At 46.9% G+C, this 15,642-nt stretch overlaps 1 protein-coding gene across 1 annotated transcript; it reads right to left on the minus strand.

Moving 5' to 3' along the window:
* Window positions 1-7,808: 7,808 nt before the first annotated feature.
* On the minus strand, window positions 7,809-10,328 carry BSX (brain specific homeobox). The gene is made up of 3 exons (XM_063178529.1): window positions 10,058-10,328; window positions 9,134-9,330; window positions 7,809-8,054 (listed from the first exon to the last, which is right to left on the minus strand). The coding sequence occupies exons 1-3, from the start codon at window positions 10,326-10,328 to the stop codon at window positions 7,809-7,811; spliced, it is 714 nt and encodes a 237-aa protein (XP_063034599.1).
* Window positions 10,329-15,642: the final 5,314 nt, after the last annotated feature.

A 15,642-nucleotide genomic window follows, 5' to 3' on the forward strand; every position in this document is an offset into this window, starting at 1 on the left:
ACGTGTTGGGGAATATTGAGAAATATGAAGAATATTTTGGGAAGCCTTGGTGGAAGAACCATTGTCCAATATGTGACCACAGGTCAGGCTGCAGGGGAAATGTTTTCCGTGATATTTTTGTCATCCAATTCCATCTTCTGAACAGAACCTTCCTCTTCCTCAGCCTCTTTCCCCTCTCCTTCGGGCACTGCCAGCCTGGGAAATGTTTCCATGCTCTTCTTTCCTACTTTTTTTTTATTTTTAATCCAAACTGTAACACTTTGAAGCATTTCTGCTCAGAGCACCTCAACTTGTTGTTCCTGCTTAAAAGTGATAATCCCCCCTTAATCCAAACCTCAAGTGCCTGTTTTAATGAAACCTTCAGATGAATATCAAAGAGCTATTTACTCGTATCTAATATTTTAATTAGATTATATTCTCAATTTAACCCATTAAACCCCCTTTGATGAGCTCCATGTTCAGTGTTTAGCCCCAGATGCTGGAGGTAATGAATATTGGACCTTTGATTTAATGAGAATTTCTGCCTTTCCAGCCTGACTCCCTTTGTATCCCCTTTTTTTAATTTTTTTTTTTTTTTTTTTTTTTTTTTTTTTTGCTTTTCTGGCCTATAGAATTCATTTAATTGAAGAAGTCTCTTATCAGCACACATTAAGGAACCTAAATTAGCATCCCTTTTCTGATGAGAAAATGCAAGCAGACATTTTCTCTTTGATCTGAGGGCTCAGTTGAAGTAGGCAACAGCCCCCTGAAAATGAGCTGATGGCTGCATTATTTGTGTGCCATGCAGATGTGTCCATGTGGTGCAAAATGCTTAATGTCTTAATTGATCGCCTTCCTCCCTGGCTCCATCCTCCTCCTCCCTGAAATTAGGCCAGAAATCTGTTCATTTAGTGGGGTTTTTTTTAAATAAAATAATGAATTTTTAGGAAATATTTAAATATTGAAGCTGTGCCAAAGTTGGGTAAGATGCTGCAGCTGGGGGAGCGCATTTTAAAAATATTTTTATTATTATTTTAACAACCACTTATGTTTTATAACACTGCTTATGATCATCTCACAAACCATTTAGAAATTCCGGTGGTTTGGGTGTTTTCAATCCCACAAAATGACATTTTTACATGGAAAGAAAATCTTTCAATCTACCTCAATACAAATTCAGATTTTCCCTGCACTTCACAGATATGGTGGCACAAAATAAGAGGCCAATGAGCATCCAGCTGCTTAAAGGCAAAGGCCAAAATTTAATGTATTACAGATTAGGAAGGCAAGATATTTAAATCAAAATCAGCCTTAAATGTTGAATTAATTATGAATTAGTTATTGAGGGAGGAGTCTGTGTGCAGCACCCAATGGAAATTCCCAATATTTTCTTGGCAACACCTTTCCAGTGCCATCATTTCTCAACATTTGAGGTTCTGGAAATGTTGCAGCTGAGATCACCTTCAGTGGGCCAAGCCTTGGTGTCAGTTCTACCTAAAAAATGTTGCTGGAATTAAATCCCCATTGCGTTTCTTCCAAAAAAAAACCCCGAGTTGGCTTCCCAGCACCTCACAAAAGGCATGAGCATGTTACTGGCACTATCAAGAACATTAATTTGATCAGTTCAATGCATTAAACAAGGTAAAACCTCACAGCCATCATTCCAGCTGTAAAAATGAGATGAGGAATGAAACCAGATGAGGTTTTGCCCAAGTCCTGCAGTCCCTGAATGCTTCAGACAGCCACCAAGGAGCTCTGCTGTCACAAACCTGACTGCTGCTATTTCCTCCCAGAGAGGAAATAGCCAAAAAAAAAATCCTTTTTTTATTTTCCTAAATTTCGATTCATGTTAAACCAATGAAATGGAGGGTTTACCTCTGTTTTTGTTTTTCCCTCACATCACTCCTGTATCTAATACAAAAAAAAAAAAAAAAAAAATCCATGTGAGAAAAAGCAGGAATGTGGAGAAAGGAGCAGCTCTGGTGTGAGGAGGAGGAAGGGCTTCAATGGTTTCAGGAATGGTGTCAGTTATTTCAGGAATGGTTTCAGGAATGGTGTCAGTGGTTTCAGTGATTTCAGGAATGGTTTCAGTGGTTTCAGGAATGGTTTCAGTGGTTTCAGAGGTTTCAGTGGTTTCTGGAATGGCTTCAGGAATGGTTTCAGGAATGGTTTCCAGAATTATTTCAGTGGAATCAAATCAATCTGGAAACAGATCCAAGAAACAAGAAATCTAGAAACAAGATAAACACAAGAAACAAGAAATCTAGACACAAATCCAAGAAACAAGAAATCTAGAAACAAGATTAATACAAGAAACAAGAAATCTAGAAGCAAATCCAAGAAACGAGAAATCTAGAACCAATATAAAATACAAGAAATCTAGAAACAAACCCCAGAAACAAAAATTCAGAAACTAGACAAACCAAAAACCAAGAAATCTAGAAACTAATCCAAGAAACAAGAAATCTAGAAACAAGATAAAGCCAAGGAACAAGAAATTTAGAAACAAGATAAGCCCAAGACCAAAACCAGCCCCGTTTTAAGCCAGGACCATCCCGGCAGGAGTTTGCAGTGGGTTGAGGTGATGCTGTTTGTTCTTGGGACTGGAAGAGAGGAAAAGTTCCCTCAAGATGCAAGAAACCTAGAAACAAGATAAACACAAGAAACAGGAAATCTAGACACAAATCCAAGAAACAAGAAATCTAGAACCAATATAGATACAAGAAATCTAGAAACAAACCAAAGGAACAAGAAATTTAGAAACTAGACAAACCAAAAAACCAAGAAATCTAGAAACTAATCCAAGAAACAAGAAATCTAGAAATAAGTTAAACCCAAGGAACAAGAAATTTAGAAACAAGATGAGCCCAAGACCATCCCGGCAGGAGTTTGCAGTGGGTTGAGGTGATGCTGTTTGTTCTTGGGACTGGAAGAGAGGAAAAGTTCCCTCAAGATGCAAGAAATCTAGAAACAAGATACACCAAAGAAACAAGAAATCTGGAAACAAATCCAAGAAACAAGAAATCTAGAAACAAGATAAACTCTAGAAACAAGAAATCTAGAAACAGGTCCAAGACACGCGAAATCTAGAACCGAGATAAATACAAAAAATCTAGAAACAAACCAAAGAAACAAGAAATTTAGAAACTAGACAAACCAAAAAACCTAGAAATCTAGAAACTAATCCAAGAAACAAGAAATCTAGAAATAAGTTTAACCAAATGAACAAGAAATTTAGAAACAAGATGAGCCCAAGACCATCCCGGCAGGAGTTTGCAGTGGGTTGAGGTGATGCTGTTTGTTCTTGGGACTGGAAGAGAGGAAAAGTTCCCTCAAGATGCAAGAAATCTAGAAGCAAGATACACCAAAGAAACAAGAAATCTGGAAACAAATCCAAGAAACAAGAAATCTAGAAACAAGATAAACTCTAGAAACAAGAAATCTAGAAACAGGTCCAAGACACGCGAAATCTAGAACCGAGATAAATACGAAAAATCTAGAAACAAAACAAAGAAACGAGAAATTTAGAAACTAGACAAACCAAAAAACCTAGAAATCTAGAAACTAATCCAAGAAACAAGAAATCTAGAAATAAATTAAACCCAAGGAACAAGAAATTTAGAAACAAGATGAGCCCAAGACCATCCCAGCAGGAGTTTGCAGTGGGTTGAGGTGATGCTGTTTGTTCTTGGGACTGGAAGAGAGGAAAAGTTCCCTCAGGATATCAGTGATAAAAAACGCACTGAATCCAGCAGGCAGCAGAGAGAAATGAGAGAAACCATAAAAAATATTTTCCATCATGCCCTGGTCATTCTGGGCTTGGCCATGGGTTATTTACACCTTCCCCACTTCCTCCATGTGTGTGCAACAGCAAGAAATTCAAATTATTTGCTCCATAAATGCCCTTAAAATCTATATCTTAGCTGCTTTTATGGAGTTCTGGATATAAAATTTAAAAATTTGGGTTAGAACTGCTTTCCAAACCCAAAAAAAGTTCAAAATGTTTAAGGCAGCATGCAGGAAAATGCTCCAAATGGAAACAGAAAGCAAAGGTTCATGGCGGGATTTATAGATTGGGGTTTGATTTTCTGTGATGAAAACAAAAACAAAAAAAAACATTTGTGAATTAAATTAACCTCCAGAACACAATCTCATTTCAGAACAACTCACTGAAGAATTTTGATGAAAAACAGGAAATCCACCGACATTTCCTGTTCCCAGCAATGATTCCCTGCGAGTCTCTGCCACTGCAGAATCCTCCAACATTATTTTATTTTTTTTATAAAAGAGAGAGAGCTCAAAATCTCTCCCATTCTCCTCAAGCTTCTTGGGAAGAGCAAGGAAAAATCGGCTGCTTGGAATAAGTCAGGATCCAAGAATAAAACCTCATTTCACTTATTCCAAGTCAAAAAAATCTAAATAAAACCTCATTTCCTTTATTCCAAGTGAAAAAAACCTCTGAATAAAACCTCATTTCCTTTATTCCAAGTGAAAAAATATCTGAATAAAACCTCATTTCACTTATTCCAAGTGAAAAAATCTCTGAGTAAAATCTCATTTTATTTATATCAAGTAAAAAAAAATCTCTGAATAAAATCTCATTTCATTTCTTTCAAGTGAAAAAATCTGAGTAAAATCTTATTTTATTTATATCAAGTGAATAAATAAAGTGAAAAAATAAAACCTAATTTAATGTAATCCAAGTCAAAAAATCTCTGAGTAAAATCTCATTTCGTTTATACCAAGTGAAAAAATCTCTGAGTAAAACCTCATTTCACTTACTTCAAGTGAAAAAAATCTCTGAATAAAGTCTCATTTCATTTATACCAAGTCAAAAATTCTCTGAATAAAACCGCGTTTCATTTATTCCAAGACCAAAAATCTCAGAGTAAAATCCCATTTTATTTATTTCAAGTCCAAAGATCTCTGAATAAAATCTCATTTCGCTTATTCCAAGTCAAAAAACCTCTGAATAAAACCTCATTTTATTTATTCCAAGTGACCAAACCTCTGCTAGAAACAAAACTCTGCCTTCCCAGCCCTTCTTTTCCCCAGAACCATCTCCATTCTGCAATAACCCCTTCCCAAAACGTCGCCCAGACTCTCTGGAAATTCCATTTTTCCATCTCCAGCTGGGCAGGAGCTGCTGCTGACACTGGGGATTTCTCTGGCAGCGTTTCCTTCATCTCTCTCAATTTCAGGGATTTTTTTTCCACCAAACTTTGTGGGATAAGCAAATTCCCAAAATCTTTCTGTTCCCTGCAAGGATGGGATGGGGATATCCCTGGGAACGGGGATATTCCCACTCTGCCGGTGTGGGATCGGTTTTTAATCTGATTTTTAGCTTTAATTTTCAGTCGAGGTGCCCAAAACCGCCCAGAGGTTGTGGGGTTTGTTTGATTGATTGGCAAAAATATTTTGGGAAGTGAATTCCTGGAGTGGCAGGGGAGCAACAACAGAGATTTGAGGGTTTTTTGAGTCGTATTTTGACTTTTTTTCTCATAGATCTGACACCACAGAGCAGAGCCAGAACAGTCCCGAGCCATTCCCGACCCTGGAACAGCAGCAGCAAACGTGCTCAAAAATAAATCCCATAAATATCATATGGATCCCATAAATCTCATGTGGCCCTCATAAATATCGTGTGGATGCCATAAATATCATATAAATCCCATAAATATCATATAAACCCCGTAAATATCGCGTGGATTGCAAAAATATCATATAGATCCTATAGATATCATGTGGATCCCAAAAATATCATATAGGTCCCATAAATATCATGTGGATCCCGTAAATATCGTGTGGATCCCATAAATATCATATAGATCCCATAAATATCATATAGAACCCTATAAATATCATGTGGATCCCATAAATATCATATAGATCCCATAAATATCATGTGGATCCCATAAATATCATATAAACCCCATAAATATCATGTGGATGCCATAAATATCATATAGGTTCCCATAAATATAATGTGGATCCCAAAATTATCATATAAATCCTATAAATATCATGTGGATCCCAAAATTATCATATAAATCCCATAAATATCATGTGGATCCTATAAATGTCATATAGATCCCATAAATATCGTGTGGATCCCATAAATGTCATATAGATCCCATAAATATCATATAAATCCCATAAATATCATATAGATCCCATAAATATCATGTGGATCCTATAAATATAATATAAACCCCGTAAATATCATGTGGATCCCATAAATATCATAGAAACCCCACAAATATCACAAAAACCCCACAAATATCGTGTGGATCCGATCTCAATTTTAATAATTCCCGATGAAACCTGTTGGGGGGAGGCTGGCAATAATCCCAGAGCAAAACACGCAGAAAAAAATGTGAAATTTTCCAGGTTTTTAAATTCCCATCGCTTCCCTGCCCACGGGATTTGGGAAAAGGGGAGAAATCGGAGCTGGGAGTGGCATTTCCAGCCAGCTCTGCTTCAAACCCCACCGAGAAACGTGGTTGCTTCAAAAATCCTAATTTTTAAAGAGATCTGTGGCATTTTGTTGATGAAAATAATTGTCCTGAAAGGATTTATTTCTGAAACATCCTGAAAGAATTATTTATGCAGCTTTTCCTGGATATGTGGATGGGTATTGAGGGTTTTCCTCTAAACGCAATGTGCGATCTTTATTTTTCGTGTAAAAAATTAGAAAGGCAGACTCACAAAATAAAATAAAGGAAGCGGACATACACATTTCAATCATCTATATTTTATATATTAAACAGGAAATTTAAACGTTTTCCCCTCACAAAACGACGTGTCCCATCATCCAAAATGCCCTGAAAGTGCTAAGAACGCCGGACAACCAAATTAAATTCGCGAGAAAAAAACAAAAATATAAAGAAAAATAAATTAAATAACAGGGGAAAAAAAATTAAATAACAGGAGGAGACACCGCCACGCCGCCGTGGTGCTGCAGCAGGGGATGCTGAGCCGGAATTTTCAGCAGAAATTTCCCAGGAAAATTCTGGGAAAATTCTCCTCCCCGGAGATGCTGAACATCCACCTCGCTCCCTGCGCATTTCCCAGCCAGCAGCTCAGCCCGAAACCAAAATAAAATTACAAATAAATCAGGATTTACCTGGAAATGAACCCAATTTCCCCGGCAGGGAGGGAAAGGCAAAGCGGGGCTGCTCCGGCTGAGCGCAGGGAGGGGACGGGACCCGCTCCGGGGCTGTTTCACAGGAAAATGGAATTATCCTTTTAATCCACATCCACACCTTTAAACCGGGCAGGATTCGCGCTGCCCACTTCTCCAAGCTGTAGAAAATCCCTTTTTTTCTGGCTGCGAGCGCCGTTTGCTCCGTGCAGCCGAGGCGACATCGAGTTCTTGGTGATGCTCGCCCTTCACTCCCCCACAGCCGAATGAAATAAATCGGATTTTTTTTTTTTTTTTTTTTTTTTTTGCCTTACCTGTTCCTTCGGAGGGTTTTTCTTACAATTCTTTTTATTTGGAAGCTCTCGAGCCGGAGAGCGTGGGGAGAGCAGCGAGGATTTCGGGATTTGGGGGGAATAAAGGGTGAAATTTGCCCTGCCTGCCTCTTCCAGGACCCACAACGCGCCGCCACGAGTAGACATTTATTTTACACCCCAAAAAAGTTCGGGGAACGAGGAAAACTCCGACAATTCGGAGGGAAGGGGGGGACCTAAAACAACCTCGGCTCCGCAGATTTCCGAGCGCTGCCCGACCTCGGGGTGATGCTGGGGGGACACCAGAGGAGGGGAAGGGGCTCCCCCTGGATCCGCGCCCCCTTCCCCAGCCCTTGGGGGGCCAAGCAGAGGCTCTAGAGGCGATGGGGACAGATGTCCCCCTCCTCCAGGATGTCCACCTCGTCCTCGGCGTCCTGCAGCACGAAGGGGCCGGCGGGGCCCTGGCGGGGCTGGGGCGCGGCCGCCTCGGGCAGCTCGGGCTCGGGGGAGCTCTGGCTCTGCTCCCGGCTCTCCTCCCCGGCCGCCGGCTTGGGCTCGTCCTGCGTCTTGCGCAGCTGCTTTTTGTGCTTCATGCGGCGGTTCTGGAACCAGGTTTTCACCTGGGGGTGGGGAGGAGGGGAAGCGGGGGGAAGATTGGGGGGGAAAAAAAAGGGAGGAAAGTGGTAAAAGTTAAAGGGAGAAGGGTGCTGGGTGTGGTGGGTGTGGGGATGCTGGAGGGGATGCGGGGAGGCTGAGCGGGTGGGATGCGGGGATTCGGAGGGGATGGGATGTGCAGGACGCTGGAGGGGATGCGGGGATGCTGCACGGGGCGCTGGGTTGTTGGAAATTATCCGGGGGTGCTGAAAGGATGGGATGTGGGGATGCTCCTCGGGATGTGGGGATGTTCCTGGGGATGTGAGGATGCTCCTCAGGGTATGAGGATGCTCCTGGGGATGTGAGGATGCTCCTCAGGGTATGAGGATGCTGCTCGGGATGTGAGGATGCTCCTTGGAATCTGAGGATGCTCCTCGGGGTGTGAGGATGGTTTTCGGGATGTGAGGATGCCCCTCGGGGTGTGGGGATGGTGCTCGGGATGTGGGGATGGTGCTCGGGGTGTGGGGATGCTGGACCCATGGGAGGAGGGTTGGGAACAGGTGCCGGGGACAGGTGCTGGGGACAGGATGCTGGAAGTGATCTGGGGAATGCTGAAAGGATGGGATGCTCCTGGGGATGTGGGGATGCTCCTGGGGGTGTGGGGATGCTCCTGGGGATGTGAGGATGCCGCTCGGGATGTGGGGATGCCCCTCGGGGTATGGGGATGCTCCTCGGGGTATAGGGGTGCTCCTGGGGATGTGAGGATGCTCCTGGGGATGTGGGGATGCTCCTCGGGATGTGAGGATGCTCCTGGGGATGTGAGGATGCTCCTGGGGATGTGGGGATGCTCCTCGGGATGTGAGGATGCTGCTCGGGATGTGAGGATGCTCCTGGGGATGTGAGGATGTCCCTCGGGATGTGAGGATGTCCCTCGGGATGTGAGGATTCTCCTCGGGGTATGGGGATGCTCCTCGGGGTATAGGGGTGCTCCTGGGGATGTGAGGATGCTCTCTGGGGTGTGAGGATGCCCCTGGGGCTGTGGGGATGCCGGGCCCATGGGATGAGGGCTGGGGACAGGTCCCAGAGCCAGTCCCCTGTCCCGTACCTGCGTCTCGGAGAGGCTGAGGGCCGTGGCCAGCTCCACCCGCTCGGGCGTGGACAGGTAGCGCTGGATCTCAAACCTCTTCTCCAGGCCGGAGAGCTGCGAGTCGGAGAAGACGGTGCGGGCTTTGCGGCGGCGGCAATGCTTCCCGGGCAGCTCGGCGTGAGCGTGGTGCTGGAACAGCGCCGGCACCGGCATCCCTGCGGGGACACAGCACCGTGGGCCGGGAGAGGGCACCGGGCAAAAACCCCAGAAATGCCGCGCTTGTCCTGCCGCGGCTCGGGGTGGGGGCTCACCCTCTGCCTCTTTGAATTTTTTTGTGGTTTTTTTTTCGTTGATTTCGTTTCTGAGGTCGATTGATTGGTTTGGGGTTGGGGGTTTTGTTGTGGTGAATGCGAGGGGGATTTTCCGAGAGCCCATCCCGGGGTGGTGAACGGAGTCACAGGAGGGGACCTGAACCCTCCCGGCGGGGAAACCACAACGAAATGGGCACGGAAAAAAACGGGAGAGCCCTGGAAAAGCCTGGGAAGGGGGAAACGATCCTTGGCAGCCCCGCTGGCACAAGGCTTGGGAAATTTGGGAGGTTTTCTCCTTGTAGAGCAAGGAACGGGCAGAGCCGGGAGCGGGAGAGCAGCGGCGCAGCCACAGCGGGGGCTGCTGGAGATGGAAAATCGGAGCCCGCTTGGACAACGAGAGGGAAAAGCGAGGTTTTATTAAATAAAAGCGGTTTAAAAAAATAAAATTAAAGGCAAACAGAGCGAAAACCTCCAGGTTTCGGACAGCGGCTAACCAGGCGGCTGCCCCGGGGCGAGCAGCCAGGGATGCCTGTGGGGGATGTAAAAGATTCCTGGCAGCCCCAGAGCGGCTCTTTCACCCCCGTCCCCACCCCAGTCCCCACCTGGGCGCCCCGATCCGACGCTTACTTACCCGAGGTGGTGAGGAAATAGGGGTGGTGGTGGTGGTGATGCTCCGGCTTGTGCAGGGCGGGGTGCGGGTGCGGCGCCAGCAGGGTCGGGGTGGGCATCAGGGGGTACCCATAGTCCAAGAGGGGCACGCGGGAGGCCAGCGAGCCGGGGAAGGGCTCGGGGGGCACCTCCCGCAGGGCTTTGGGCTTGTGCAGCAGGATGTCCTCGATGAAGAAGGACGTGGGCCGGCCCGTGGCCACCGGCAGCACCGGCGAGGTGAAGTTGAGGTTCATGGCCCCGCTCGGGCTGCGGGCAAGGCACGGAGCCGCGCCGGGCTGCGGGGGCACGGCCGGCGGGGAAGAAATAGAAATGATGGTGTCAATAAAGAAAAAAATAATGATTTTTAAAATCCGCGGTCAAAATAAACGGCGATAATATTTTTTTTATAAAAAAAGGAATCCCCCCAGGCAGAAATAAGCCGAGCTGAGGGAGCAGAGACAGGGGCGGCCGGCTGGGAAGAACTAAAAATGATGATGTAAGTAAAGAAATAAAGATGATTTTTTTAAAAATCCGCAGTCAAAATAAACAACGATAATAATTAAAAAAAAAAAAAAAAAGAAACCCCCCAGGCAGAAACAAGCCGAGCTGCGGGAGCAGAGACAGGGGCGGCCGGCAGGGAAGAAATAAAAATGATGATGTCAATAAAGAAATAAAGATGATTTTTTTTTTTTTTTTTAATCCTCAGTCAAAACAAACAGCGATAATAATTTAAAAAAAAAAGGAATCCCCCGGGCAGGAAGGAGCTGGCGGAGCCGGGGGAGGCGAGGCGGGCGCGCCGGGGATGCGCGGGTTGCTGCGCGCTTTGAGGCGCGCTGGGAAGGGGGACGCGCGCTGAGCCAATGGCGAGCGGGGGGGGCCGGGCCTGCGGGGCCACCCAGAGCACCCCGGGGGCCCCGAGGGGGCGAGGAGGGGGCGAGGAGGGGGCGAGGATCGGGCAGGAGCCGCTCGGGATCCGCAGCGTCCCCAGCGCATCGCCCCGCGCCAGCGCGCTCAGCCCCGCTCCCGGCGTTTGTTTCCCCCCGAAACACGGCGGGATCTCCTCCTTTTCTTATTTATTCTCCCCCCCCCCCTTTTAAAAATAAATAAATAAAGAACAAAACTTGGGGGGAAATAAAGCAGCGCTTCTTTCCCACGCTCCGCTCCCAACCTGTCCCCGCGCACGCCGCTTCTCCCGTCCCTCTCAGCTCTCATCCCATCATCCCAGCACGGTTTTGTTCCCATCCCTTCATCCCGTGCTCCCATTTCCCATCCCTGCCCCGCTCTCTGTTACGCCAACACTTTTTTTCTTTCCTTTTTTTTTTCTTTCCTTTTTTTTTTTTTTTTTTTTTTTTTTTTTTTTTTTTGGGGCGTCTTTCCTCTGTTTGTCTTTTTTGGTTTTTTTCTTTTTGCCTTTCCTCACCCCTCTAATCTGCGCCATTCATTTCCCCGGAGTCAATTTGCTCAAATGAGGGTGATACACCACATCATAGCCGAGATAATTTCGATTCGCATCTCGGCAAATTGCTCTAATTATTGATGTTAAACTCAGGGAAATTAAAAGAAGGCGCTTCTCCTTCATCTCCCGATTTTAAGCTCTAATTTGTTGAAATCGAGTTGTCATCACAATTCCGATCACTCCCGTTAATAGTAAAAGTGTTCTAATAGAGGCAGAATTCGCACAACCCATGCTATTAGATAATTAAGAAAGATGTTAGAAAGACAAGTGCTAATCCTTGGGCACACGGACAGCGCTTCCATCTGATCCAGCAGGTAGAACAAATTAATTACCCGAATCAATTAGTCCTAAAAGTACAGTTCTCCGGCAAGTGCAAGCCATGCCTTCCATATGGATGAGCTGGTAAATGGTAAATAGATGAGGAAAGAGCCGCGAAAGAATAGAAACGGCGAGAGCGGCGCTTTAATGAGAGCGCTGCTCTCGGCTTGGGCAGCGGGGACAGCGCCCGGCCGGGACAGCGGGGGCTCCTTGGGCAGCTGCCGAAATTGGGAAATTACTGGGGAATTATTGGGGAATTATTGGGGAGGGGGCGGCCGGAGAGCCAGCAGGGAACCCATGGGAGGGTCTGTGCCCGCTGGAGCCACGCCCGCACTTTGTGTGGTGCGGAGTGACCGCGGACGGGCAGAGCGCACACAGCCCAGCAGCGTGAAATCGTGTGTATTGAATAAAAATATCCGCGGTTCTGCCTTTGCTTTATGCGTTGTATTTGTATTTATATCCTGTGTTATAGTCTTATATGTGTTTTATATATTTGGAAATGTATATATTTCTATTTATACACAGATCCTTTCCTGCAGAGTACCTGATGCAGGAAAGCAGGAGGAGTCCCCCAGGACTGGGGGAAAAACTCAACTCCTCTCCCTCTTTTTCCCTAGGAAAAATAATTTTAAAAACCCAAAAAAAAAATCCCAAAAAAACACCAAAAAAACCCCCAAAACAAACTAACTCTTCTCTTCTCTTCTCTTCTCTTCTCTTCTCTTCTCTTCTCTTCTCTTCTCTTCTCTTCTCTTCTCTTCTCTTCTCTTCTCTTCTCCTCCTCTCCTCTCCTCTCCTCTCCTCTCCTCTCCTCTCCTCTCCTCTCCTCTCCTCTCCCCTCCCTCTTTTTTTCCCCAGGGAAAAAAATAGATAAATAAATAAACAGACAAACAAATAAATAGATAAATAAATCAATTACTAGATAAAAAAACTAAATAGATAAAGGCAATAATCCCGTGGCAGCGGCCCCTCCTGAAATGACCATCAGGACTTTTTGGCCGAAGGATTTTGAAATCCAACTTTCAGCGCTGGAGCAATCGAGTGGATGGACTCGGGGTGATGAAACGGGGCTAATGCCCCCCTGCTGATGAGGAGAGTCTGTCTAAGCTGCTTGAGGAGCCATTTCATCAGCTGGGATTGCTCTGCCGGGGGGGCCTGGGCTTCTCCCTCCTCCTGGGGGGGTAAATTTGGGTATTTAAGGCAGAGCTGAGAGATTGGAGCTGTGTCACCGCAGCCAGGCTGGGTCCCAGCCCCAAACATCGGCAGGGCTGATTTTTGGAGTTGATTTGGGGCACAGGGGAATGAGGCAGAGCAGGAAATGGGGCGAGTCTTGGTGCTCATTTGCAGCAAAACTCGTGCCCCAGTTGGGCAGCGGCGTTTCAGGCACATCAGCATCTCCCTGCTGCTGTTTTGGGGCAAGAAGCAGAGGGGACAGACCCCATCTGTGGGGAAGGGACAGGATGGCAGCCCCGGGAAGGGAGATCTCCCCTGCAGTGCTCACATCCAGGGATTTTTTTATAATTTAACCTTTCACAGCTCTTTGTGACAGAAATGGGGTGCCAGGTGTGTCGGGTGCTCTTTGCCCCAGAAGTTTTTCCCTGTTTTTCCCCGTTTGTCCCTGGGGTGATGGGACCCCACAGAGTGGATTCCATCCAGGGACCCCCAAACACGCCCAGGAGCAGCCCCTGGATCCTGGATCATCCCTTTGCCAGGCTGGACAGACAGACGGACACAAACAGAGGCCCTCCCTACACACCCCATCCCATCCCATCCGCTGCCAAACTCCGGGAGAACAGAACCCGTGGGGTGTCACCAGCAGGGACTGCCCCAACCTGCAGGGCTGGGACACATCGGGAGGGACAAACAGAGAGGGGAGGAGGAGGAGGAGGAGGAGGAGGAGGAGGAGGAGGAGGAGAAGGAGAAGGAGAAGGAGAAGGAGAAGGAGAAGGAGAAGGAGAAGGAGAAGGAGAAGGAGAAGGAGAAGGAGAAGGAGAAGGAGAAGGAGAAGGAGAAGGACTGGGATTAGGATCAGGACCAGGATTGTGATTGGGATCAGGATCAGGATTGGGATTGGGATCAGGATCAGGATTCGGATTGGGATCAGGACTGGGATTGGGATCGGGATCAGGATCAGGATCAGGATTGGGATCAGGATCGGGATTGGGATCAGGATCAGGATCAGGATTGGGATCAGGATCAGGATCAGGATCAGGATCAGGATCAGGGTTAGGACCAGGATTGGGATTGGGATCAGGATCGGGATTGGGATCAGGATCGGGATTGGGATCAGGATCAGGATCAGGATCAGGATCAGGATCGGGATCAGGATCAGGGTCAGGATCAGGATCAGGATCAGGATCGGGATTGGGATCAGGATCAGGATCGGGATCAGGATCGGGATCAGGGTCAGGACCAGGATCAGGATACCCCAGGCAGAAGCTGCACCTTGGGCTGTTTCACTCTCTGGGTGTTTCCCTCCCCATTTGACGGGAGAACCAGAATTGTCCCTTTCTCCATCCCCCCTAAACCCCTTGAGGGACTCTGCAAATCCCAGTCTGGCACCCCAAATAACTCAGACCTCCTGATTTTTCTCTACCCACAGCCACAGTGCTGTGGAGCTTGTCTCTTGCTCCTTCAGTAAAACAAAAATTAATTTTACAGAATAAAGAGGTTTATGAACTTGCTGGAAGTGATGCACCCCATTCCTGATTTAATAACACACGTGCTTTGCTTAGATAAATCCCAACCATCATCACTCGCACACTTAAGATCATTTGAAGACATCACAGGCAGAATTTTACCCAGGAAAACAGAAATGGATTTGACTTAAAACCTCGGGGGTCAATTCAGAGGTCAGCCTGGCTGCATTGATGCTGGCAGCTTTATTTCAGTGCGCTGCATCAGGGATAAATTTGGCGTGGTTTAAAAACACGGGCACTTACCTTGAAGAGGTAAGGTAGCTCGGGAGCCCGGCCTTTTCATGCCTTTCAAGACCAATCCACTCCAAAAGGAAGGGTTAAATTAAAAACAGACAGCCTTGATAGGCTCCAAATGGGAGCCTGGCTGCAGCAGAGAGGGCTGAAGAGCCGGGGCTGAGCAGCCACACGTGTAACACGAGAGAGGGCTTTGAACACAAAGCTCGGCTTAATGGAGAATGTTCCTGGCTCGCTGCTTCAGGCTCAGCCACTTCCCATCCCCGAGTGCCTCTGCTGCTGGGGAGAGGCAGAAACACTCCCCAGCCACTCTCCCCATCCCCAAACCTGCCTTTTCTCCCCAAGCTCAGGCTCAGCTGGCGCCCTGTGGGAATCCAGGAGTGGGGTGGGTGTGTTGGTGGTGAGGGATTTTATCAATCCAGCTCAGCTGGGACAAAGTGGGAACACCTGGAGCTCCAGGTCAGGGCTGCACTGGAAATTCTGTGCAGGAGAGGGCTTTGAACACAAAGCTTGGCTTAAGGAGAATGTTCCTGGCTCGGTGCTTCAGGCTCAGCCACTTCCCATTCCTCTGCTGCTGGGGAGAGGCAAAAGCAGCCCTGCCTTGCCCCAGCCCCTCTCTCCATCCCCATCGTGTCTGCCTTTGCCCAAATCTGCCTTTTCTCCCCAAGCTCAGGCTCAGCTGGCGCCCTGTGGGAATCCAGGAGTGGGGTGGGTGTTGGTGGTGAGGGATTTTATCAATCCAGCTCAGCTGGGACAAAGTGGGAACCCCTGGAGCTCCAGGTTGGGGCTGCACTGGAAATTCTGTGAACACAAAGCTTGGCTTAAAGGAGAATGTTCCTGGCTCGATGCTTCAGGCTCAGCCAC

The sequence above is a fragment of the Melospiza melodia genome, chromosome 29 (genome assembly GCF_035770615.1).
Source record: "Melospiza melodia melodia isolate bMelMel2 chromosome 29, bMelMel2.pri, whole genome shotgun sequence".
Classification (NCBI taxonomy): Eukaryota; Metazoa; Chordata; class Aves; order Passeriformes; family Passerellidae; genus Melospiza; species Melospiza melodia.